At 41.2% G+C, this 25,220-nt stretch overlaps 2 protein-coding genes across 3 annotated transcripts in view; one reads left to right on the top strand and one right to left on the bottom strand.

The window, feature by feature from the left end:
- The first annotated feature begins 706 nt into the window (after positions 1-706).
- LOC310860670 (uncharacterized protein) overlaps positions 707-25,220 on the top strand; it is a 53,243-nt gene continuing 28,729 nt past the window's right edge. Inside the window, exons 1-6 of one of the 2 annotated variants that reach the window (XM_083767747.1) lie at positions 707-826; positions 4,803-4,898; positions 6,629-6,946; positions 7,908-7,970; positions 8,192-8,357; positions 8,841-10,724. In XM_083767747.1, the coding sequence (XP_083623873.1) occupies positions 4,805-4,898; positions 6,629-6,946; positions 7,908-7,970; positions 8,192-8,357; positions 8,841-8,958 (759 nt within the window). In that variant the 5' untranslated portion in view covers positions 707-826; positions 4,803-4,804 and the 3' untranslated portion in view covers positions 8,959-10,724. Of the gene's footprint in view, positions 827-4,802; positions 4,899-6,628; positions 6,947-7,907; positions 7,971-8,191; positions 8,358-8,840; positions 10,725-25,220 lie in introns of those variants that run through there. The other variant, XM_083767748.1, reaches the window with a different exon arrangement.
- Positions 13,000-21,287, bottom strand: LOC310860824 (uncharacterized protein; the record flags this gene model as incomplete). Its single annotated transcript, XM_083768014.1, has 6 exons — positions 13,000-13,121; positions 14,071-14,168; positions 15,462-15,477; positions 16,529-16,687; positions 19,735-19,995; positions 21,056-21,287. 6 exons carry the CDS (start codon positions 21,285-21,287, stop codon positions 13,045-13,047), a joined length of 843 nt encoding a protein of 280 aa, XP_083624140.1. The 3' UTR covers positions 13,000-13,044.

The raw sequence follows: 25,220 nt of genomic DNA, 5'->3' as shown, positions 1-25,220 counted from the left end.
CAGCCTGTGTCTCATAGGAGGGCTGTGGGCAGTTCAGGAAACGGTCCAGTAGTGGTCCACCCACCAGTGACATCATCGTTAGGGGTAGGCTTAGAGTAGCCTATATAAGGGGGTAGGCAGCTTTCAATGCTTATTATCGTGAGAACGATGGCTTCCATGTTCGCGTTGCAACTTTTCAGGAATAGAAAGCCTGGCTGCCGTTTCTATTATAGCTTGGATTCCCCATCGAGGATGTCACTGGTGGACTGCCCACAGCCCTCCTATGAGACACAGAATAGAAACAAATTGTGCTATTTTATCATGATCATTAGTGAGGAGTGGACCAATCATTTGAAGAGATGTTGAGAAGTGGTGAAGTGGTGGTCACTGGTGGTGGTCACAATATGGGACTGCTTGGTCCCTTAAAAAGCTGATCTACAAGCTGTTGTGTCATGCGTTGTGACCTTGTAGATCCTTGCAGATCAGCTAAATAGAGTACGTGGCTAAACCGATTTGAGATGATATAGCCTATTAACTTGTTTTTGCATGGGGACCCCCCTGGTGCCCACTCAAGGACCGCCTGGAGGTCCACGGACCCCACTTTGTGAACCATCCAACCGGAGCATTTACAAGAAATGGTCTGACTTCTTGTGAATGGCCGAGAGAGATGTGTCTCTGGCTCCCCCTACTGAAGGCATTGCAGACTGTGTAGCTATACTGTATAAAAGGACAAGCAGACCGTGAGCTGCGGACCGCAGCGGTCCTTATTGGTGATTAAACTTCATAGCCTGTCTTTATACTTCCTCTGTCTCTCCAGACCTACATCAGGACTTCAACACTGCAGCAGGTAAGACACTGCATGAGACCGTCAGCCCTGATGAAGACCCTGTATAGGTCGAAACATGTTATTGCTTTAATAAAGTTTTCCTCCTTTTTTAAGGAAAACAAGTGCTTCCAAACTGCAACACTTAGAAAAATAATCACATGCACAGAATTTATTGACAGAAAGTAGCGCATAACATGTATACGGTGGATTTTTATGAAAAACAAGCTCTGCAGATTGAAAGAGGATAATTCAAGCGTGGCCCACAGCTGCAATGTTGGTGAGTTTAACGTCGTTTAATAAGCAGATCACAAACGCAATTTGGATGAGTAGGGAGTCAATGGAGGGTATTGCAAATGCAATATTGCTATACTGTTGTTTTGGCAGTTGGACCTAGCTCTGGTCCATAGCCTTCTACTGCTTCGATTCTGCCCTGCAGTAAACGAAGCAGTAGAAGGCTATGGAGTGGACCAGAGCTAAGTTGGACCCTGTGTGTTTTTTTAAATTAAAATAATATAGCTGTTTTCAGTGGTTGCATAGACATTTATCATATTTTTCATGTTTCACCTTGGCTTAAACCGATCAGAAAACATTCGAACAACATTATACATTTGCAGAGGCTGTTGTTTTTGTTTGTCACGCGCTGCCCAGCTGTCTCTGATCTGATTGGGCGGGCGGTAGAACCAATGACATGACATTAACTGCTGCCTTCAAAAGATGTAATTTTTTGATTAGCTTGCTTAATGCCGTTGCCTTTTGTTGTTGTCCTGCTCCTGTGATGCACTCATGCATGCACGCCACAGTGCACCGCGGACCTGCCAAACTATTAGGCTACTGAATGATAAGCAACTTTAGTTTTTTTCAACCAAGGTTCATGTTTTAGGTTGTCATTAGAGAAACTAAAAGGTGAGTGTTCATTTTCTTTCATTTGCTGCTTTCTTTCGTTTTAGGGATTTTAGCAGTTTTTGACAGGGGGGTGGGGGCATTCGAGCATGGGGCTAAATATGTATTTTTTAACACAATTTTATGGTGATTTTTTTTTATGGTTTACTATAGTCCTAATAAACGCCAGGAAATTACATCTGGCCACAAAAGATCACGGGATCTATTGAATGTGACAAACTGACATATTGAGCCATACCTATACACACAGTAGCCTATACTGTAAGCCTTCCCCCAGTAGGCTACCTTCACATTCAGTAGATCATGTGATCTTCTGTGGCCAGATGTAATTTCCTGGCGTTTATTAGGACTATAGTAAACCATAAAAAGAGAAATCACCATAAAATTGTGTTAAAAAATGCATATTTAGCCCCATGCTCGAATGCCCCCGCCCCCCTGTCAAAAACAGCTAAAATCCCTAAAACGAAAGAAAGCAGCAAATGAAAAAAGATTAACACTCATCTTTTAATTTATCTAATAACAAACTAAAACATGAACCTTGGTTGAAAAAAACTAAAGTTGTCCTTTAAGCCTCCTTTCTTTAAAATTAAGTTTGATTGACCGAACATATGTTGCAGGCTTGCAGTTGCATGCAGCCATAGCATAATTATGTTGATGCACTGCTGTTACACCATTGCATGATGCATCTTAGTTTGAGAACGCTGCCCTGCAATTTGCAATACAAATATCCATAAGACCCAAGCTCTCCAGTAGTCTATTTTGTGGGGGAAGTGTATTTGAAAAGGCACAAATTGTGTGCTGTTTGTTGACATTCTAATCAGGCTGCATGACTATAATTTGCAATGCGTACATAATGATTGACGTTTTGTTGTCTGGAATGGTTGCAGTGCCGAATCAATCAACCCCTCCGAGGGCCCTGGCACTACACCAAAACAAAAGGCCCCATGCAGGAGCGTGCCGCGTGCGTGCACGTGATTTGCGTGCACGTAACACTAACACTCTTTGCGTTTGCGTGCCCATTAAATGAACGTGTGCGTTCAGTGCATCGCCAGCACTATCACCACTGCTCCCATAGAGTTATCTCTGACGCTTAGCGCTGACAGTGTACAAATACTAAGTGAGAAGTCACTAAGCGTGTTATACATGGTGGACCCTCTTGTAAACAAGTGTAATGCTTAATTGGGTCGTCCACTCACAGTTAACAGTCTTTGTATTGAGTTTGTGGTTGAAATGTACTGTAATTCTGCAAACTGTATTTCAATCAATCAATCAATCAAAACAGCCTAATGGCCGCCACAAGCTAGGCTGATCATGCCAGATGCACCGCCATGACTGGCCACTGTGAGTCAGTTGCTCACAGTGCTGCTCCGGCATGTTGCTCGCTTATCGTCGTGTGCAGTGTTGACTGATCATGATGGGTTTGTCTGGATGGCTTCCAGCTTTCACCTCATCCTCTCCTCCCCAACCACATTACTTTTTGAGTGCCTTATACGGAGCTATGTGTGTGGGTGGCTGGGTGGGTCTGAGCACAAAAACAGCATGGTTTTTCACCACCTGTGCGCAACCTAACACACACGCACATATTAACTGTATAATATGATTCTTTTGGGTGTGCCAGTACAGTGACAGTACAGTAGAGGGTACAGTAGAGGGACCCCCACACGGTAACTGTCATTTCTAAACTGTTTCGGACGCAGGGCGGCTCGTCGGAACTGGCCCGGCCCCCTGGCCGCGTTCCTGGGGGGTTTGGATGGTGTAGGGTTAAAAAAAAGGTCAGCTCATGACGGACCAGGAGCAAATCAACTATATTATGGCGCATACTAGCTCACTTAGATTTTTGTTTTATGTGGAAATATTATCATGATCATATAGTCAGCATGATTAGCTAATGTACAAGCCTGACATCATGTTGTAATAATGAGAACACATGAGAGACCATTGTGGTTCTTTAACCTCACATCACCAGGCTTTCCACCTCGTGTGATTGTCGTGTGATCCGCTCGGGAGCAGACGATATCGCTACGTCATGTTGTAGTCATTGTGTTGTAGTCATCAGGACAGATAACCATCAATCTGGAACTTCCTTTCCCTCAAACCGGAAGAATAATATCTTACACTCACATTCATATGTCAGAAATCAGCTAAATGATGCCGCCCGGGTAGCGTCGAGCTTTCTCCCAGCTCCGCCACCTCCTCAACACTGCCCAGTAGCACAGATGCTGGAGAGCGCTTTCTTCACCAGCTTGTTAAGTCTGTTTGTCTGAATAATATGGGTCGTAAATTAATTACGAGCAGTCGCCGTTGCTGTTGACACCCCGGCAGGCAATTGCAAAGAAGAGGGCACTAGCCATTACAGACTGGTTTAACAGCATCTGCAGCATTGTGTTGCACACACCAAAAGACCTGAGTCTGAAAGAACAGCCTACACCGCCTCTTAACCCATTGACACCTGGTATACCTTTGATGCCGGCGCGCGCCCTGTGTCTAATCAACTATTGCTATACATGTAGCATTTAAAAAATAATAATAATAATAATCCAAATTTGAAGGTTTTCAGAAACATTAGGTCAGGCTCCGGCAAGGCGTTCCCAGATCCGGCCTCGGGCATCAAAGTGCATCTGTGCTGTCAGACCAGTTCAGACCAGTTCAGTCTGGGGGCTAGTGAGATCCTGTTGCTTGTGTGGTAGTCTGACTCTCCATGTAGGCTACACGAATGTTGCTCATGTGACGTAACAGATGCACTAAGTTTCTTTTTGACTGTGAAAATAGTCCCATGAGAACCCGTAGGTATGTGGGAGGTACAGTATATCTTCCAGTAAGGAGGCCTGCCCTTCCTTTCTTCTTTATGCTCACCTGTGACAAAGTGTGGGCATGACCTTGGACGAATGACGGGTCAGAGGGTGCTATATGTTTTTTAACGCCACTATATGGAGGCAGGGGGGGGGGGGGGGGCTTGTTGATCCTCATACACTGCAGTGCACACATGGCTCATGTACAGCCACACCATTTTACTCAGTCATACTTGACATCTACGTAATATGTTCTTGTTTACAGATACACTAAGTTTCTTTCTTTCTTTCTTTCTTTCTTTCTTTAGATATGAAGATGATATACCTACTTGAGATCTACGATAAGAGACATTCCTCAAGCTTCCTTCTAATTTTAGGTCTGAATCTGCTCTGTAACAATGGAGGTAAATTAATAGCACGGTGCATATTTGTGGAAGAATCAGTTTTATTCGTCACATCACAATTTGCAGTGAAGCATGGGGTGATTTCTTTCTTCTTTTTCCATGTGCGCTCAATAATTTCTTTAGTATTCCGTGAGAAGAGAGAGGATAGAGTGAGAGCAAAGGGAAAGATATATAGAAAAAAGGTTAAATGCATGTGAAAGTAGAGCTGTACATGATATTTCTGAACATTACATAAGCAGGTGTGCAAACTCTCAGTCAGCACTACTGCCGTAAATATGTAATGTTGTTGTTAGTAGGAATAAACAGAGTTAGTGTCAAAGTGTCCTTGAGCAAGACTCTGAACCCTAAATTGCTCCTGATGTGAAGGTTTGGTGCATGGTTTCCTCTGCCATCGGTGTATGAATCTATGTAAAGTGCTATATCAATTTACTATCAATTTACTATTTAGCCAATCTTCAAAAATATAAATGTATTGGCTACATTCAGTAATTATTAGCTAGTAAATATGTGTCAAGTATGTGAATATTATTTGAAAGTATGTTACATAGGATGTCGAAATGGTTACATGAAAGGCCCTATTGGGTCTAAATACAAATTTCAGCCCACCCAGACCCATGCATGAGCCTGTTTTTAAAATAAGTTATTCATTATTCAGCAAAATGCACAGGCAAATACACATTCATGTCTCAGTTTATTGTATTTTTATTTTATTGTTTTTTATACATCTGCTATTGATGTTATGTCCCTGTGGTGATCATTATTATTATTATCATTATCTTATTTTAGCTCATCTTACCTTATTTTGGCATACCGGTATCTCTACCTTATTGTCTCCACCAGGCCGAAGGCATGGGGAGAGAGTATGTTTTGCACTCTGTCCGAGTGTCCGTGTGCACATGTCTGTCCGTCCGTCTGTGTACAGCTAATCTCCATTCTCCAGCACCGTTAACCCGGTCGACGCCAACGATGAACCTCTGCCCCAGATTTTCCAGAACAGCCTGTTATAGCGCCACCAGGAGGCCGACTTTTTTTTTTTTTGTAAACTTTATTTTTACATGTCTTTTTCGTTCATAAATTTCTTCATTACATTACATTACATGTAAGCAAGTAAACACACAAAACACACAAACATCAGGAGGCCGACTTTTGAACAAATTGGATATATTACTCCTCCAGATTCTGTCCAAAACTCCCACAAATCGTTACACACTATCTCTATAGTCATGTGTTCAAGACGGATCTGTCCAATATTTCATATTCCATCAAAATTGGCTAACATTTCCTTTCAAAGTTTGCAGGATTGGCCTGTTTTTCACAAAAATCATGAACGCAGCATGCAATTTACGTGAAATATTTCACAGACTTCCCTACTAGGCTGAGGAATATATCCCACCCTTTTTACATTGGCCTGTTATAGCGCCACCAACAGGTGGATTTTTGCAAAACACATTTTTGGATCAAAATACCTCAAGTCATCCAATTGCCATCCAAGGCGTAAGAAGAAATGGCACCCTTTTCACATTGTCCTATTATAGCGCCACCAGGAGGCCACCACCTGACCTGCCCTGGTGGAGACCTGTGCCCCGAGGGGCACTTTATCTAGTATTTTATCTGTTTTCACCCCTTGCCAGTGTCCCTGGGTAGGCAACACGTTCTGGCGGAGACCTGTGCTTCGATGGGGCACACTTTTCTAGTCTTATCTCAACTCATCTCATCTTTATCTTTATCAGGGACATGTCTGGTAGCTCTTGGAGGCGATGCTGTTCTACAATGTGGCATTGAACCCAACATCGATGCTACTGACCTGGCTGTGGAGTGGTCCAGACCGGACCTACCACCGGACCAATACGTACACTTCCAGAGGGACGGGAAAGCAGTTAACAATGCGAAGAATCCTCTCTACGAGGGAAGAACTTCCCTCTTCATGGATGAATTAAAGAAAGGCAACGTGTCCCTCAAACTCTCCAGAGTGACACACTCTGATGAAGGAATCTACACATGCTACATTCCTGAAATCAATAAGAAATGCACTGTTCAAGTCTTTGTTGGTAAGGCAATACATTTACTGATAAATTGAGTACCACAGACGAAAAACTGTCTAAGTCCAAATTTCATTCTGACCCCTCCACGAAAAGGCCTCGTTGTCCTGAACCCTTATCTATCATTTATACATTATGGATCAATAGTGTGGACTTAAACAGTTTTTCGTCTGTGGCATTCAATTATGATCGATAAAAGCATGTTTATATTGTAAACATAAGTGTGCGTGTGTGTGTGTTTGTGTGTGTGTGTGTGTGTGTGTGTGTGTGTAGAGTGAGAGAGCGCAAGAGAGAGATGCAGGATATAATCTGTAGAATATCGGAATCAATAATATCGGCCATAAAAATAACATATCGGTAATTCGGTATAGGATCGGACTCAAAATGATGCCGATTATTTTCACCGATATTGATGACGCGAATAATAATGTGACCGTCAAAGGCTAAATTCTACATTTAATTTGTGTACTCGTCTCATTCAGAAGTCATTCAGTAGTGAAAACAACATATTTATCGATTGATTGAATACTTTATTTATTAACGGGCTTTGGGGCCATGCCTTGTTTCCATTGTGGTCCTCTGTATAATATTGGAATCGGTCGGTATCGGCAGATATGACCCTGCAAATAATCAGAGATCAGACCTACAAGCTCGTAGCGCGCCACTCGCGCTTGTAGGTCTGCTATTTTTGAAAACCCGAAGAACGACTGACATAGAAACATAGCTTTTTCAGAAAACTGTCAGGATGTAGAAGACATTTTTAGAATCTGATCTCGGGTCAGAATGGGTTACCGGTAATTTAGTTTGTCTTTAGTTCAATGTTTGTTTTGTAAACGCCAGTTGACAATGAAGGGAAAAGAGAGAGAGAGAGAGAGATATGGGGGGGAGAGGGAGAGAGAGAGAGATCAGCAAAAAGGTTGAATTCTTGTACGATTCAAGACGAATCCCCCACCCGTCTCTCTGTCCATAGTGTCCATGTCTGCTGATGATGTCTCTGAGGTCGTGCCCAGGATTGGGGACAAGCCAGATGACGGTAATTAATCGAACATGTACTCTACTCGCCTCCCAGCTGCACGTCCTTCTGCAACACTAAACTTGAAACAAAACTGTGAAAACGCGTAACCGTGCGTCATATAATTGATTGGTAGAAATCACAGATCTATAAAAAGCTATTGATTATTGAGTTGTATAAATCATGTATAGGAGGACTCTCTGTTCATCATCTTCTCTTCGTCTTTCGTTCTGTCTCTCTAGAGGTTCCTCCAGCTGGTCCACCAGCTGGTGGTGTTAACGTCATTGTCGTCGTCATTGGCGTCGCCATTGGCGTCGCCTCGATCATGATCGTGATCATGATCAAGATGGAACAACGCCTTCTGGAGTTTGCTAAAGGTTTCTTCCCAAAATCATCTGCTAACGACGGGTACAGTTTGTATTCATTTCAACACTTTTTTTTCCCACATGCATCAATGCATCGGCACATTGTAGTAAAAGCAGTGGTTTTCAACCAGTGGTCCTTGAGGAGGTTCCAGGTGGTCCCCCCAGCTAAATGATGGAGAGTTGGTAAACTCTAACTCTAATATCTCTAACTCTTGAGAGTGTAAAATGAAACCAAATCGACCCTTACGGGTTCCAGCTGGAGGTTTTTTGAGTCTGCGAGGCTAAATCTCATCAAATGGTGGACCATGATATGAATACAGTTGAAAACCACTGGTAACTAAATGGATTATGGATTGTATTCTGTTTTCTGTTCATCATCTCTGTTCCTTTCTCCCTCTGCCCCCCCCCCCGTCCTCATGCTCGTCCTCTCCTCTCCTCTCCTCTCCTCTCCTCTCCTCTCCTCTCCTCTCCTCTCCTCTCCTCTCCTCTCCTGTCTACCTTTTCTCCTGGTCTACTGTATGCGTAGATACCCCAAACTTATGAATGGAGGATCCAGTCCTAAGAATGGAGTCTCTGCTGAGGTCAAGCTTCACATTCTGGAGGCTGAAACATCTACTCCACTCACGTCTCAGGAGAAAGTGTGATGGACCAAAGAAGAAAAATATATATATATTTGCGTTATACAGTAGCAATTCATACTCACTTTTGTCCTGCTTTTCTCTAAATACGTATCTTTTAAAGGTTGGTGAAATCCAACTGATTCAAAGGTGATTAGTCTGATGATCATGTTTTAGGGTGGCAAAAAATCACGGCACTCCATCTGTAGTGGCTAATTTACACCAACAATAAAACTTAGAAAACCACTACTACGGGCACCAGGTAGCGAATCTTACTCAGAGGTAGGAATGAGACCATTGACCAGACAGGCAGTGAAGTTTAGTGGTGTTTATTTTCAGCTTTTCGGTCCAGACATATAGCAAAAGATGGAAAGTGTTCAGGTTCATCGCTGACCTGCTGGTAAAAATCCATATGCCCTCCTGGTGCTCTGCTGACTGACTGTGTGTGCTCATTAATTTAGTAACCTCAAGCTGTTCCCCAAAACTGCCCATCACCTCCAAAATAAAAGCATATAGCTGCCAACTAACAAACTGAAATAATGACCAAGCTAAAATAAACTAAATAATAAATGCATTAAATCGTTATATTGAAAAATACTGAATTAGCAAAAAATACTTAATAGCTCCCACACCATCTTTAACTCTTTGTCAAGCACAAGCGACCAACTGGACATGCACAATCTTTTGCTCCCCCATGTGGTCACTTGGAGCAACACCCTAGTGCTGAGTCAATCAATGCCGCAAGAAATGTCACATGTCACATATGCATTTAATGATTGAGTTGAGGAGGCTATTGTGAGATTGTTTCCTTCTTCTGGAAACTGAATCAGGGACCTGTTGCTGTGTGTAGCAGCAAACATATCAAAAGTACATAATCTGACTATTTAAAGGACCACTTCACCACTTTTCAATAATCTTCATTATAATGGGTCCTCACTAATAATCATAATGAACTGGCACCATTGTTTTCCCTACCCAGTCTGTGTCTCATAGGAGGGCAGTGCCAGTGGGTAGTTCAGAAACCCGTCCACCTGTGACATTGTTAGACAAGATTGTTTTACAAAAATGTTTAGATTTGTATTATCGTGAGAACGATGGCTTCCATTTTCGCATTGCAACTTTTCAGGACTAGAAACTTAGAAAGCCTGCAGTTTCTATTAGCTTGGATTCCCCAACGATGATGTCACTGGTGGACGGGTTTCTGAACTGCCCACAACCCTCGTATGAGACACAGACTGAGTAGAAAGAAATTGTGCCATACTGCCATTTTATCATGATTATTAGTGAAGACCTATTATTGTCTCCACCAGTATGTTTTGCACTCCATCCGTCCGTCTGTGAACCGCTAATCTCCGGCACCGTTAACCCGGTCGATGCCAAATTTTGCACACACACTCCCTGGATGGCAACGATGAACCTCTGCCCAAATAGTTCCAGAACGGCCAGAGCGCCACCAGGAGGCCGCTTTGTGCAAAACAAGTTTTTGGACAGTACACCTACAGATTTTGTCCAAACATCACGCAAATTGGAACACAGTCTCTCTAGAGCCATTCAACAAAACGGGTCTTTCAGATTTCTCAGACTCCATCCTGATTGGCTAAGATTGGCTTCCAAAGGTTCGCAGGAGTGCTCGGTTTCAAACAAAATGCCACAAATCATGAACACATCGTGTTCGCCCCCTACCACTCCCCCTGCTCCAGCTAGGTTCTCTTTTTTTCCTCCCCCCGCGCAGCTCATCCCTTTCGATGGTATGCGTAGGAGGAGAGCTTTTTTGTGCCTGGCCCAAGCCCCCCCCCCCCGCTTACGACTAGCAGCAATAAGTTTGGTTTGATTGATGTATGTATATGTGTTTTTTGCCCTTTGGGGACACTAATAAACAACCTTGAACCTTGTTTTCCGTGACATTCCCACTAAGCAGAGGAAGAAATGCCAATTCAACTCAGCCTCATGGTGGCGCTATAACTGGCCGAAAGGTGTTTTTACCTAACTGCACGGATCTGTGGATAACTAGTTTGTATGCCAACTCCCTAGAGGCCAAGGAAAAACCTTTGCCTGAAATTTTTCACATCTGCTCTTTATAGCGCCACCAGGAGGCCGACATATGTAAAACACATTTTCTAATATTACTCCTTCAGATTATATCCAAATTTCACGCAAATCGGTACACATGCTCTCCATAGTCATGTGATCAAGACGGGTTTGTTTGATTTATCATAATCCACCCTCATTGGCTACTCAACGCAGCGTCCGATTGTGGTGAAACTGTGCATGCATATTCCCACTAGGCTTTTGAAGTAATGCCACTTGACAGTTTTCTAATCAGCCTCATGGTGGCGCTACAACAGGCCAAGCCTTAATTAAACCCTATGTACTGTGGAAGAACTATATAGTATAATAGTTATGGCAGTTTTTAATTAAACCTTATTGGTATTGTGTTGTTTACCATTGACCTTATGATTGTGTTCTGATTATTCAAATCAAGATACAGGCCTGCATCTCATCTTTGTGTATAATTAAAGGCTCTCAACTTGCTTTCCCCCCATGAAATACTGTGTCGTATGACATTATGAAACAAAACAGTTGAACCAAGAGCCCATTGACCATTGCATGGTGTTACACCAAAAGTGGTGTCTTCAAACCACCTACCGAATGTCCACGGGGGGGTCCAAAGAGCTTAATGCGCAACATTGTTATCTCACTTAACAGTAAACAAACTACTGTAACATACAGTATATGTTATACTACACGGTATCTTCACATTTATAAGTTGCAGTTTATTGTACAAAGCACATGCATTGTTTCTTTCATCGTCTTTTAGGATCCCCAATCCCCATTTAGCTTTGGCCATACAAAAGCTAGTGTTCCATTTTAACAAAAACATCAATTACATCGACTTTACAATGACTATGATCTAAATAAAAACAGAAACATGTAATAAAAGTAGTAGAGTTGAAACTAAACCAAAAGCACATACAACACATTAAACATTGTGCCTCTATACAGGCTTGTTTGCATACGGTGTTCCTTTAACTTTTTCTTAAAGGTGAATTTCATTTGTTTGTATTACATTATGCAATTAGGCAATGAGTTCCATCCCATTACAGCTCTAATGTTTGATACTTAATTTCATATTTCATACTTTAATGCAGTAGGCTATACTCTAGGCACCTTGCTGTAATCCTATAGACCTGCAGACAGGCTGATAATCTGACCCTATGATGAGGCTTATAATAGAAGGTATATGGCACCTCAGGGCCAACTGCACCTCCTTTCATACGGATCATAACAAAGTCACATAAATGCATCACATTATAAACATTTTTTATTTTACTTACAGTGCAATATAAATTAGACTTCAACCATTCAGCTTTCACATGCATGCACTGTATTGCTATTATATTTGCGGTCCAATGAATTGTATTTAGCAATGAATTGTATTTAGCAATAAAGGCAAGCGTGCGTGCAAATTAATGGATACAGTAGGCGCCGCCTACTAGGCGCGCTTTAACCCAGATATGACTGAGGCTGAGCGCCAAGATCTTCGAGCGACTGGTTCTGCAGCACTCGAAACCGTGGATGAGTGACTACGTTGATGAGGAAAACCAAACCACACACATTCAAACCCAAATGAAGCAGATGCCAAGCTCAAAATACAAGACGCTACGAAAGAGAAAGAAGCAGCTTGCACACTGTTGGGCAGTGTCAGCAGTGACATGGATAACGGACCCTATATTCATACAAACAGTCACAGGATGTGGAGATTCACACCTGTTGCTACTGTAGGTAATAAACAACGATGCAACATGTCACCACCAATCAGGTAAAAGGGAAAGTCTCATCCACACATTGGAAATGTAATACATCAAGTACTATGAAAACATCAAGTTGGCAAACATCATGTAGGCTACATCTGCAGTATGCATTGCACAAACATCAGTCAGCTAGAAATAATGACAATGAAAACAGTGGCATCTGGTTAGGATGCCACTCGGGCGCCTCCCTAGGGAGGTCCTCGACGCATGTCCCACTGGGAAGCGACATCGCCCTAAAGGGCGAGGTCGCGTCCGCCTGGGTGACAGCAGACTGCGGAATAGACACAGCATTACCTCCACTTCATCTTCTCTTGACTCTTTGCTGATTCCTGACATTTGCATAAACTGCATCGCGTTGAGGTTTTGGCAATTCTGTGACTGAAACACGAGTTGAAAGATGATTAGAAGCTTTGCAGAATGTGGGCCAACACACGTGAGTTACACGTACAGTATCATATCCTTGCTGTCGGGAGGAAACCTCCTAACTCCATTTTTGAGGGTTTTTTTGCATAAATCAGTGCAATTGAACACCCTTTACGTCTGTGTGTTATTTAAAAAATATTGAACCAATGGAAAGTAGTAGAAAAAACGCTTTGGACAAAACTTCTTATTACTTCCCCTCTCATGCAAGTCATTGACAATATATAAACTCACAACACCAACGTTGATGAGGCAGTAGCCTATTGCTTTGTTTTGAAAATATATGGTTTTCTTAATTTCCTGAAAAATGTATAATTTTCATTTCCTTAAGAATGAACAATTTGGAGTTAAGAGGTGTCTTCCCGACAGCAGAGATATATCTGTTTACTGGCAATTTACTCAACACATCATGTCCCCAAAATATGATACGTCATCAATATCATACGCATTGTGAGCTTGTAGATCTGCTATTTTCAATAGATTTTGTACACAGTTTGAACTTGTGAAATGGAACATTCTGCAATATGAGTACTTTAACGTTTAGTACTTTAAGTACATTTTCAATTCCGTACTTTTACCTGTAACAAAGTACTTCTACATTGCAGTATTGGTGGGCTACTTTTACTTAAGTAAAACAATTGAGTACTTTTTCCACCACTGAGAATAATATGTAAACAGTATATAGGCTACACTGTACCATTTGGAACGTGATGAGATCGAGTCAGTACTTCATAGACGCTCGCCTTGCCTAAGTGGACAAATTGTTTATTTTTAATTTAATTTCAAACATGGATACGGTGATGGACTTGATGCACTTATTTCCAGCTAATGTTTTAAATTAAACTCCATTAATTGAAACCTTTGAGACGTGTTCTTAATAAGCAACATGATTGGTTCAAAGACTGACCGTGTCGGAGTGGGCAGTACGTGTCATCAGAAGACCTGCTTTGATTGGTCTGCTGGTGTCCAGCTGAGCCCTGATTGGTTCCCTGAGGCTGAACGGGTCTGTAAAAATAAATACATAGATAAAAATAAATGAAAAACTATATACAGTATGGAATCTAAAGCCATGTAGTAGTCGAAAGGGTATTCACATGTTTTATTTAAGTAAAAGTATCAATATTGCTTATCAATAAGTACAAGTAAAAGTCCGGTATTCAAAATACTTGGGCCTCACTCACACCGTCGCAACAGACTGATGTATGCTTGTTGTGTACAAAGGCCTCACTCACACCTTTCGATGTAGCATACAACATTTATGCATGCTAGATGTAAGCAAGATGTAAGTGTCATGGCCGCCCCAATGCATTTCCAATGGAAATCACATGGTTTAATTGATACAACATTTTGGACTACAAGCTGTTGAATGGCTTTCGGCTGTGTTTCGACTGCCCCCCCTCCCCCCCATACAACACAAATGTTGTGTCAAACCATGTGACTCCCATTGGAAATGCATTGGGGCAAGATATGTATCACACCCTTTGTATACAACAAGCATACATCAGTCTGTTGCGAAGGTGTGAGTGAGGCATAAGTATAAAAAGTGCAAAAGTCGTGGCGTCAAAAGTACCACTAAAAGTACTCATTATGCAGAATGTCCCATTTCAAGTTTTCAAATGTATACAAATCTTTAGAAAATAGCCGATCTATAAGCTCACAATGCTGAGTGTGTGTTCTTGTAGATTGACCATACAAATGGTCGAAATGTATATAGGGCTGAAGTGGGTAATGTATGTTTCTTTTGCAATAATGATCAAAATCTACAAAGTAACTAGTAACTAAAGTTTTTAAATAATTGTAGTGGATTCAAATGTACAATATTTGCCTCTGAGATTACATGGGTGGTGTGAGGAGTAGGCCTACAAGTAAAAGTATTGAAAATTGTACTTAGGTACAGTACATAAAGGACCACTTCACCACTTTTCAACCTATCTTCATATAATTGGTCCTCACTAATGTTCATGTTAAATACCACCATTTTTGAATAGATATATTTAGATTTGTATTATCGTGAGAACGATGGCTTCCATTTTCGCATTGCAACTTTTCGGGAGTAGAATTAGCCTGCAGTTTCTTATCTATTAGCTTGGATTCCCCATCGATGATGTCACTGGTGGTTTCTGAACTGCACACAGCCCTCCGTGAGACACAGACTGAGTAGAAAACAATGGTGCTATTTTATCATGAACATTAGTGGGGACTGAGGACCAATTATGATGATAGGTTGAAAAGTGGTGAAGTGGTCCTTAGTAGATGTTCTTAGTTACTTATCATGTATATACTGTATACAATGCTTACCCGACACAGCATGGATCTGTTAAGAAAAAAGAAAAGATGAAGATAAAGTCCACATTCAGTAAGTTGTATAAATCTTTAGTCCTTGACATTGTTATATCACCATGGTACTATCTTTTATGGAGAGTTGTTCAGATTATCAGATATAATCCATCCATCTAATGTAGTGGGTTTTTCAAACTTTTACATATCAAGGCCCATTTTCTTTTCACCATTTGAGCAACGTACGGACCGCCGTTTGATGATATTTAGCCTCTCATACACTAAACGAAAGAATATTCTGTTATCGTGACATTGACACACAATTCCATACTGTTGGCAAACGTTGACCAAAATATCAATTCTACCACATTCTCTAATTGTGTAGACTTCTTGTAAATTAAGTAATGTTTAACATTAATGCAACTCTTGAGAGTGTAAAATGAAACCAAATGGACCCGTATACAGGTCCATTTGGTTTCATTTAACACTCTCAAGAGTTAAAGGGTAAGACCACTTTTTTTAGGTTTGGGTTGTGGACAAGAAATCAATAATTATTGCGCCAGTGATTAGAAATTGAGTCAATGAGGAGGTTTTTCTTTTATTTATTATACATTTCTAATCACTGGAGCAATAATTTTTTATTTCTTGTCCACATTTGGAGTTACATCATGGCAAGGTAACTACACAACCCAAACCTCACAAAAAGTGGTCTTACCCTTTAAAGATCTATAATTGTCCATTTGGTTTACCAACTCTCCATCATTTATAGCTGCATGCAGGGGACCACCTGGAACCCCCTCAAGGACCGCTGGTTGAAAACCACTGATCTAATAGCAGCAACATCTCACCTTTAGATGTTCTGTATCGACACAGCAGCACCAGGAGGATGGTCAGTAGCAACATCTCACCTTTAGATGTTCTGTATCGACACAGCAGCACCAGGAGGATGGTCAGTAGCAACATCTCACCTTTAGATGTTCTGTATCGACACAGCAGCACCAGGAGGATGGTCAGTAGCAACATCTCACCTTTAGATGTTCTGTATCGACACAGCAGCACCAGGAGGATGGTCAGTAGCAACATCTCACCTTTAGATGTTCTGTATCGACACAGCAGCACCAGGAGGATGGTCAGTAGCAGAATCACAGCGACAGCTCCCACAATCACACCCACTACATGTGGAAACCTCAGACCCACAGGAGGAGGAGGAGGAGGAGGAGAAGTGTGCTCCACTGATCCAGACACCGCTGGCAAAGAGAGGTTATAATGAATTATAAAATGATGTACTCAAATACACTAAACGCACACCGGTCTTAGTAGTGGTGCCGGTCCACGGTAGAACAATTTAGAAGTCTTGAAAAGACAAAGGTGGCCCCGCAGACACTCCTATATAGCCAAAGTGCCGATACTTTATTGGAATAGGACGCAGAGAATAAAAACCAACGTTTCGGCAGTACTGCCTTCTTCAGGGTATATCATATATATACCAAAGGCCACCTTTGTCTTTTCAAGACTTACACTCAAATACACTGCTGTCAAATCACTTGATGCAGGTAGACAAAACAGGAAAGCGCGCACATCAGTGTTGGTGAGGTGCTGGCCTAAGGCAGTAAATAAGTAAAAAAGAGAAAAAGGCTGCACACTCGTAGCCACGATGCTGTATATTTATTATTATCCAACGTTTCGACCTTCTTCAGGGAATCACTTGATTCATTCATGGCTCCATTATGGATTATATTTTGTAAAAAACGCAATAGTGTCATTGCGTTTAATACTAAAGAACTCAAGCAAATTGATAATATTCTTATAAACATGAGGAAAGTCTATTTTAAGCTTCCATTTTAGGTTAAGGCCAAAAATTATAATTTTGATTTTCTTCACCCACGACCCAATGACATGGAATTGGATAATTTCCTTACTTTGTGAATAATGTAATGATATGATACTGATTCAGGTTTAGTTCCATTCTGGTCAACCATAGTCAGGGTGCTGCACTGCTGCTGTTGTGCGTGTTGGCTCTGCTACACTAAATGGAACAAACGAATCACCATTGCGGTGTTGTGGAGGTCTCGATGTTTTGGCAAACCAAATGCTGGCATGTCTGGGTCACACAATTTGTTTGCTCATTGTGTATAGTTCAATAGTTCAACTCATTCACATCATAATGACATGATGATGACGATTATGACGCAGAATCGCAGAATTTGCGCCTTCACATATTGCCCAGGTACAAATGGACGACTATTTGTGTCTTTGCAATTGTGTCTTTGTAAATTGTAAATTATGAAATATGAAATAATGATCTTCAGAATAATTGACTCAAACCATAGGGACCTTTGTATCGGAGATATCATACAAATTTGAAGAAGAAAATAAGGTTGTATAATCAATAGTTCACTATGCAAACACTTGTGCTTTAACATGAAATGTTTAAATTAAACATGATACTTCCCCTTGTCAACAAAGCCAGACAATGTTAACACATTCTAACCTAAGATTAACATTACTGTCAATGAGGAACTCCCCCTGGTGGATGAAATGGTGTAGTACTACTGGGCAACACTGACTGTGTGATTATATGGGTCAATGGGTTTATTTAACCAGTTTAACAAGTGGGAACTGACCTATAGGCAGAAATAAAATTACACTTCAAATACTACATTGTACATCACATTACAGAACAGCAAATAAAACAGTCCATGATACACCTCTATCTACAACAAATCACCAAAGTCGCAGGGCAAATACACAATGTAGGCCTGCAAGAAATAAACAGAAATAATAAATATATAGGCCAGACATAAGGCCAGACGTTTTTTTACCCCCCTCGGATTTGAATGCTGGTACCACACACACACACACACACACACACACACACACACACACACACACACACACACACACACACACACACACACACACACACACACACACACACACACACACACACACACACACACACACACACACACACACACACACACACACACACACACACACACACACACACACACACACACACACACACACACACACACACACACACACACACACACACACACACACACACACACACACACACACACACACACACACACACAACGTAGCCAAGCATTTGATCTGAGGTTTAGACCATGATCAGAAGTATGAGCTGCTGATATGACTCATGGGCTGTATTTTGCGTGTCTTAAGTACCAGGTCTTATTACCTAACTTGAGTAAACTAAAGACCTGGAGGCGTGATCAATGCTCTTTGGCCACTCAGAATACGCCTCCAGGTCTTTAGTTTACTCAAGTTAGGTAATAAGACCTGGTACTTAAGACACGCAAAATACAGCCCCTTATGTCTGTTGGTTACTCAGACATTCAGTGAACTGCTGAAGCTCAGGGTTTGATGCTGTGTTTTGCTAATTAGTGCCTATTAGTGCTGTGAATGCAACTTGCGTCTTATTGTTGACTTTGTTGTTGTTGACTCAATTTGTCTTTACATGATTTCTAGAATGTTTTTAGAATGTAACTGGAATTATGTGAAAGTCTTTTGGGGCCCTTGTGCCTTTAAATGATGTCAGAAAATCGATGATCACCACAAGCTGTACCTCCTTCTCTAATCAGACTGTCTATTGTGATTGGTTGATTCCTTTTCAAATGTTTGCATATAAGTAACTCTGTCAAAATGATGTGTTATGCCTGAAGAAGGTCCCGTTGCTTCTTTAAATAAGAAAATACTCATGTACCGAGCAGATACACAGTGTGCGGGTGTATTCTGTTGCTTTCATTGATGTCCTCTGGCCTACGCACCTGTGCATATACGCCTGATTTCTAGGTGTGCGGAAGTTTTCTCCTACTGTTGTGAATGCAACCAAATCATCCACAACATTATGGGCAACTGGGGGGGGGCACATGCAGGCCCCCACCATTGCTTAATGCTGCCCGCAGGTTAAAATCCGAACATTGATATATTTCAGCTAATTACTAGTATTAATGTTACATTTAATCTAATGATAATGTGTTAAATCACATTTTTGGTGAATGTCCCCCCCCCCCCCCCCCAGAATAGGGATTCAAGTGGTTGAATGTCAAGTATAAAGATATTTTAAATCATTATCTCGTGTTTTCCTCATGACATAGGTCTAGTCGTATCTTAGGGGAAAGATTTACATATATGTATTTTTTTTTTACAGAGGTACCCTGAGCCAAAAGAGTTTGGGGACCACTGGGAGAGAGATTAGTGGATAACATATTTAAACATTCCATCCCTCCTGGGTATGTGGTAGCACTTTTGCTCTATATCTCACCCGTCACATCCATCCAGCTCCGTGGTGACTCTCCGAGGCCAGAGATGTGACACTTGTAGAGTCCTTCATCAGACGTGTAAACACTGTGGATGGTCATCTGTCCTGTAGACTCGGCCCTGATGAGGGATCCGTCTTTATAGAAATCAGCTGGGCGGCCAGAGGACGGTTCATCAGTCGGCTTGTTTCTGTACCAGCAGTGCAGAGTGACGTCACTTCCTTCCAACACAGGAAGTACAGGGCTCACCAGGATCACAGCTCCATCTGGACAACGACGAATTAAGAAGCGTCGTTAATGATGATGATGAATTCACGGCTCAACTTATGTAACCTAGAGAGCACTTTATGTAGACTTAGATAGCATTTTTATACAGACTTATAGCATGTTATGTAGACAGCGCTAGAATAGCATTTTATGTAGACATAGCACTTTATAGTAGGCCATGTTCAGTTTCATTATATAGATATTCCACTGTTACGTTCTTAGCTTACGCATGTTTCGTGATAACTACTTGTTATGTAGGCTATGTAATGTATTGCCATGCTTTTTTGTTCTTGCTTACTGTAAATCGCTCTGGATTAAGAGCGTCTGCTAAATGCCTAAATTATTGTAAATGATCTTCTCCAATGGGACAACCAAAATAGTTAGACAGTGCTTTGTGCCGCTGGCTTTGAACTGACTGAAGATCTGTGAGTAAGCACACAACGGTCACTATAGGCTCATTTAATTAATAGACAAAAAACATTGCTTAGACATGACAAGAGGTCAGTAGAGTAGACTATGGACATAGTTTACATGCTTATTGTGCATTATTTTGTAATTTGTTTATCCTGTGTTATGAAGTACTGTTGAGGGTGTATAGTATTGTATAATGTTGTTGCTGTCGCTGCCGGGAGGATACCCCCTAACTCCATTGTTGAGGTTTTCTTCTTCTTCATAAATCATTGCTATTGAACCTCCCTTTGTCTATGTGTTCGTTAAAAATGATGAGGCAGTATTGCATTGTTTTAAAAATATACGGTTTTCCTCATTTCCTGAATCTTTTTTTCCCCTTTTTTTTCAAAAATAATGACATTTTGGGGTTAGGTGGTTTCTCCCCGACAACAGAGATATTTCGTCCTGGTACTGTATGTCTTAGAGTTTCTTTCATTAGGCCTACTTACTTGTCCTGTAACTGTATACTAACTGCTGTGTTGCCCTTTGTGACTGGATTTCCCCAGCACGATCAATAAAAGTCTTATCTTGTCTTAAAGACTCTTTAACGGACATAGGCTACTGAATAAAAATGCAAACTGAACAAAGTAGCAGCCTTGCTGAACGTACCAGTCACAGTGACATTAGCAGTGGTACTCTTTCCCTCTGAAGACTCACACCAGTAAAGCCCAGTGTCTAGTAAGGGCAGCATGGACCGGACAGTGCATCCTGTGTCGTTCATCCTCCCCCAGCTGAGATCGCCACACTCTGAGGTGACGTTGTCGATGCTGGTCCTCTTCAGTCTCCACACAGTGGAGTCAGGCTGTCTGTCCTCACAGCTCAGGAAGACCGACTGGAACATGAAGAACTGGGATCTGTCGGGACTGAGCCTGAGAGAGGCTGTGGGACATACAGTACATGAGACGAAGAATAAAAACAATATATGTCTTGTTACAATGTAGGCATTTAGCAGACGCTCTTAATGCAGAGCGACTTACATTACGCAAGAACAAAAAGCATGGAAATACATCACATCTAAGGCCTACATAAAAAAGTAGATTTTATCATGAATCATACGTAAGCTAAGAACGTAACAGTGGAATATCTATTATGAAACTATGCGTGTATACTTTATAGTGCCATGATATCTACATAAATTGCTATGTCTACATAAAATGCTATCCAAGTTACATAAGTTGGGCCTTTGCATACACCTGTAAGGTCGTCGGGGCTAGGGCAAGTGCTACGGCAAGTGCTACAGGCCATGATGGAGTCGAAGAGGTGGGTTTTCAGACTACGGCGGAAGATTGTTTAGGTTCCTTGATCTTGGTCAGTAGAAGACAAACAGACTCATACCTCTCATGACATCACCGCTGTTTGGAACTTCTGCTGAGACACTCACCATGGAATAAACCACTAGAGAGAGAGAGAGAGAGAGAGAGAGAGAGAGAGGGTGAGGGTGAGAGAGAGTATATATGTTTGCACATCTAATATAATTCCCGTGACAACTGTTACCATTATAGCTTGCCCCTGAGTGGGGCAAGCTATAATGGTAACACGGATCAGTGGGTAAGTTTAAGTTATAGTCTATTCTTGCCCAGCAACGTGGTTCTGGTGCCACTGTTTTCACAGCTTACTACCAGCGTGTTCTACCAGTGTGTAAGTTATGAGAGGCACAAATGCTGTGTCTGTAGTACTGTGTACTGTATTCATTTGCGTTTCTGGTTTGTCCATGTTCTCTTCGATAAAGGTTTCTAGGGTGTGTACAGTGAGTGTAGTAGTCATTGTGGGGTGAAATAATGTGGACAAACTCTTTAAGTGCATGTTAATGTAATGAGTACTTACCTTTCTTGTTAATTATGTATTGATTATATGTTGCTGCTATGGCGTTAACTGTCAATATGCTGATTCTGATTCTGCTGGGCATGAGGCACTTTGGCCATTGATCTGTTTATCCACTAGAGGGCAATGTAAACCATATGATAGGCTAAGTTTTTTTGCTCAATGCAGTCAAATGAAGCAGAATTATTCACAACCTAGGCATTTAGCAGATGTTCTTATCCATTTTTGTACAGGTTAGGTCAAAATATTCCCTATATTGTGATATTATATTTGTTTTTGATTCCCAGTGTGGGACTGTTATTGTTATTAGCATTTTACATTGTATAATACCGGTGATTTCCTTGATGTTTAAGGACTTTCTGAAAAAGGAACAAACACCCGCACACTGTCTTCAAATGCAGTGACCAACTTATATTTCAGGGATACAGCAACGTTTCGGCCTATGCAGGCGGCCTTCATCAGGCTATCTTTGATAACGTTGCTGTAAACCCTGAAATAAAAGTTGGTCACTGCATTTGAAGACAGTGTGCGGGTGTTTGTTCCTTTTTCATTTTTGGGGCACCATACCCTCTCCTACGCACCTGTTGCCTGGCTGTAGGTGTGCAAAAGCCTTGCTTTTTATAGGTATAACACTTTCTAAAATGTGATATGTATATGCACTCCATTAGTATGATTGGTGTCAACTCCGTTAGACACGAGAAATGGGACACTTTTACTACCCTTTTACCAGGCCGGGTCACACCAAAGACTATAACAATGGGACCCAATGGCTCCCTGCTGTGTCATGTCCAGGGGGTGAACTTGTGCTTCATGGCCAGTGTTGATTTTGGCAGCAAATTTAGATTTTAGTTTTTGTCATAGTCCGTTGAATACATTTTAGTCACCTGGAATGTTTTACCGTTAGTCCAGTTTTAGTCGACTAAATACCATAAGATTTTAGTCGACTAAATGTATGAATGAATGAACCATTGTAAAGCGCTTTGAGCAAAAAAAATGCAGTTGATTTAGTTGACTAAAATGTTTAAAAAATTTTTAAAAAAAGTTTAATGTTTAAAAACTAACATTTTGGCAGGCCTTGATGCCGTCGTAATGACTGTTTAGCAGATCTATAAGCTCACAACGTTGTGAGCTTATAGATCTGCCATTTTCAGCATGCAACCAAGTGTAAAATGACGTATACTGGATCTCTTGTCCATTAGTCCCTTCCTGTAACATTTTAGTCTAGTTTTTATTTGTTGACGAAATTGTCAGTATATTTAGTCTCAATTTTAGTCATCATAGCTTAGTTTTCATTTACTTTCCATTTAGTTTTCTTCAGTGAAAATTTTTTAATTTTTCGTCATAGTTTTAGTCGACGAAAACAACACTGATTATGGCTGTCGGATGCACTTGTATAGGCCTCCATCAAGCCGCCTCAGAAACAGGAGATATTAGGCTCTTTCTTGACCCTATATACTGTACAGTAGGCCAGAGTTCAGCATGAAGTGCCATGCTTTATTGCCTTGATAGTCGGTGTGCCATATCAACATTACTTAATTTAATTATAACACCACATCCAAAGGAATGAATGAATAAACAAACAAAGAAATACATACATGAAAATAATGGGCAACTGCTTGGCTAAATGAATAAAAAATATTTCCAAACTGATTTTGATTTCCCATAATACATACCGGTAACAACCTTATTTTGTTCTTTTGAAATATGTTCTTTCACATATGGACATTGTAATGATTATTGCTCTATAGGGCTGGCCATATGGCTCATAGGCCAGGCTGGGTCTTATACTTCCTCACTAACTAGAATATATCACAGCCGTTACTACCATATCTACAGTAATTATACTCTATGTAGCTACTGTGTGACAGCATTAACTACCACATTAGAACATGAACTACACAGAATACAAAGGGTATTTTGTCCACACTATGTATACAATTGGCAAAGTGTCTCACTCATTAAGCCTAATTCCAACCCTAAACTATTAATCAAAGCCCTGGCGGTGAAAGAGCATCTTAGTATAGTGGGCAAATCTGTCAACTTGTCCCCATGAGGACCAGTCATCATCAGAAAGCTTGAAGGAAGTATTTAATAGACTGACACATAACATGAGATAAGAGAATACAATAGTTTTTACAGAGTGTTTGTACTCACAGACTAGAAGTAGTGATGTTAAGTCCATTCTGTGTTTCTGCTCACTCACTCATCACTCACTGACTGACTGACTGACTGACTGACTGACTGACTGACTGATGTTATGACAGAGGTACTGTCTGTCTGACTGGCAGTCTGTCTGTCTGTCTCTTATGACAGAGATACTGACGGACAGTCTCCTCCTACTGGTGTTGTGAAGAAGAGGAGGCTGCACTGTGAGAAGAGGTGGGCTGGACGGTGCAGTCGTCTCCTGCCGCTGTATAGTGCTGTGAAAAGGCTACAGTGAACCTGCAGTGTCAGTTTCACCAGTAGGACATGACACATATAATATATGTGTCATCGGGAGCTGTGTGTTCTCCTCCACATATTATGTGGAGGAGAACACACAGCTCCCGATGTCCTCCCAAAACAATACAGTTTATTTTATTTCATCTGCTTCAATGAGTACACATGAAATACTTCAACATACTCCTTGATTGATCACTCAGAAACCAGTTTGATATTTCCACGTGCTTATAATATACACATTTAATTATATATTATAATTCATAGTTTGTGTTTTATCGCGTTTACGGATGGAGATGTTTGAGTGAAGAAGAGATAGGACGACTTGCCAAGTGCATTGTTACATGTCTGTGTGCTTGATCTGAACTTTCTGAGTCTTGGAACAAGCAAGTACCTCTGTGCAGCAAGAGAAGAGGCGGTTTATAATGGTACCGAAACATCTCCGTTAACCACAACAGTGAAACACATACTGTTTAACCCATGAGCTACATGTTGCATCCTGCGCAGCAATGGA

The sequence above is a fragment of the Protomyctophum parallelum genome (assembly GCF_964188405.1).
Source record: "Protomyctophum parallelum genome assembly, chromosome: 6".
NCBI lineage: Eukaryota > Metazoa > Chordata > Actinopteri > Myctophiformes > Myctophidae > Protomyctophum > Protomyctophum parallelum.
Note: the sequence above shows the minus strand (reverse complement) of the source record. Positions and strands in the feature narration are given on the sequence as shown.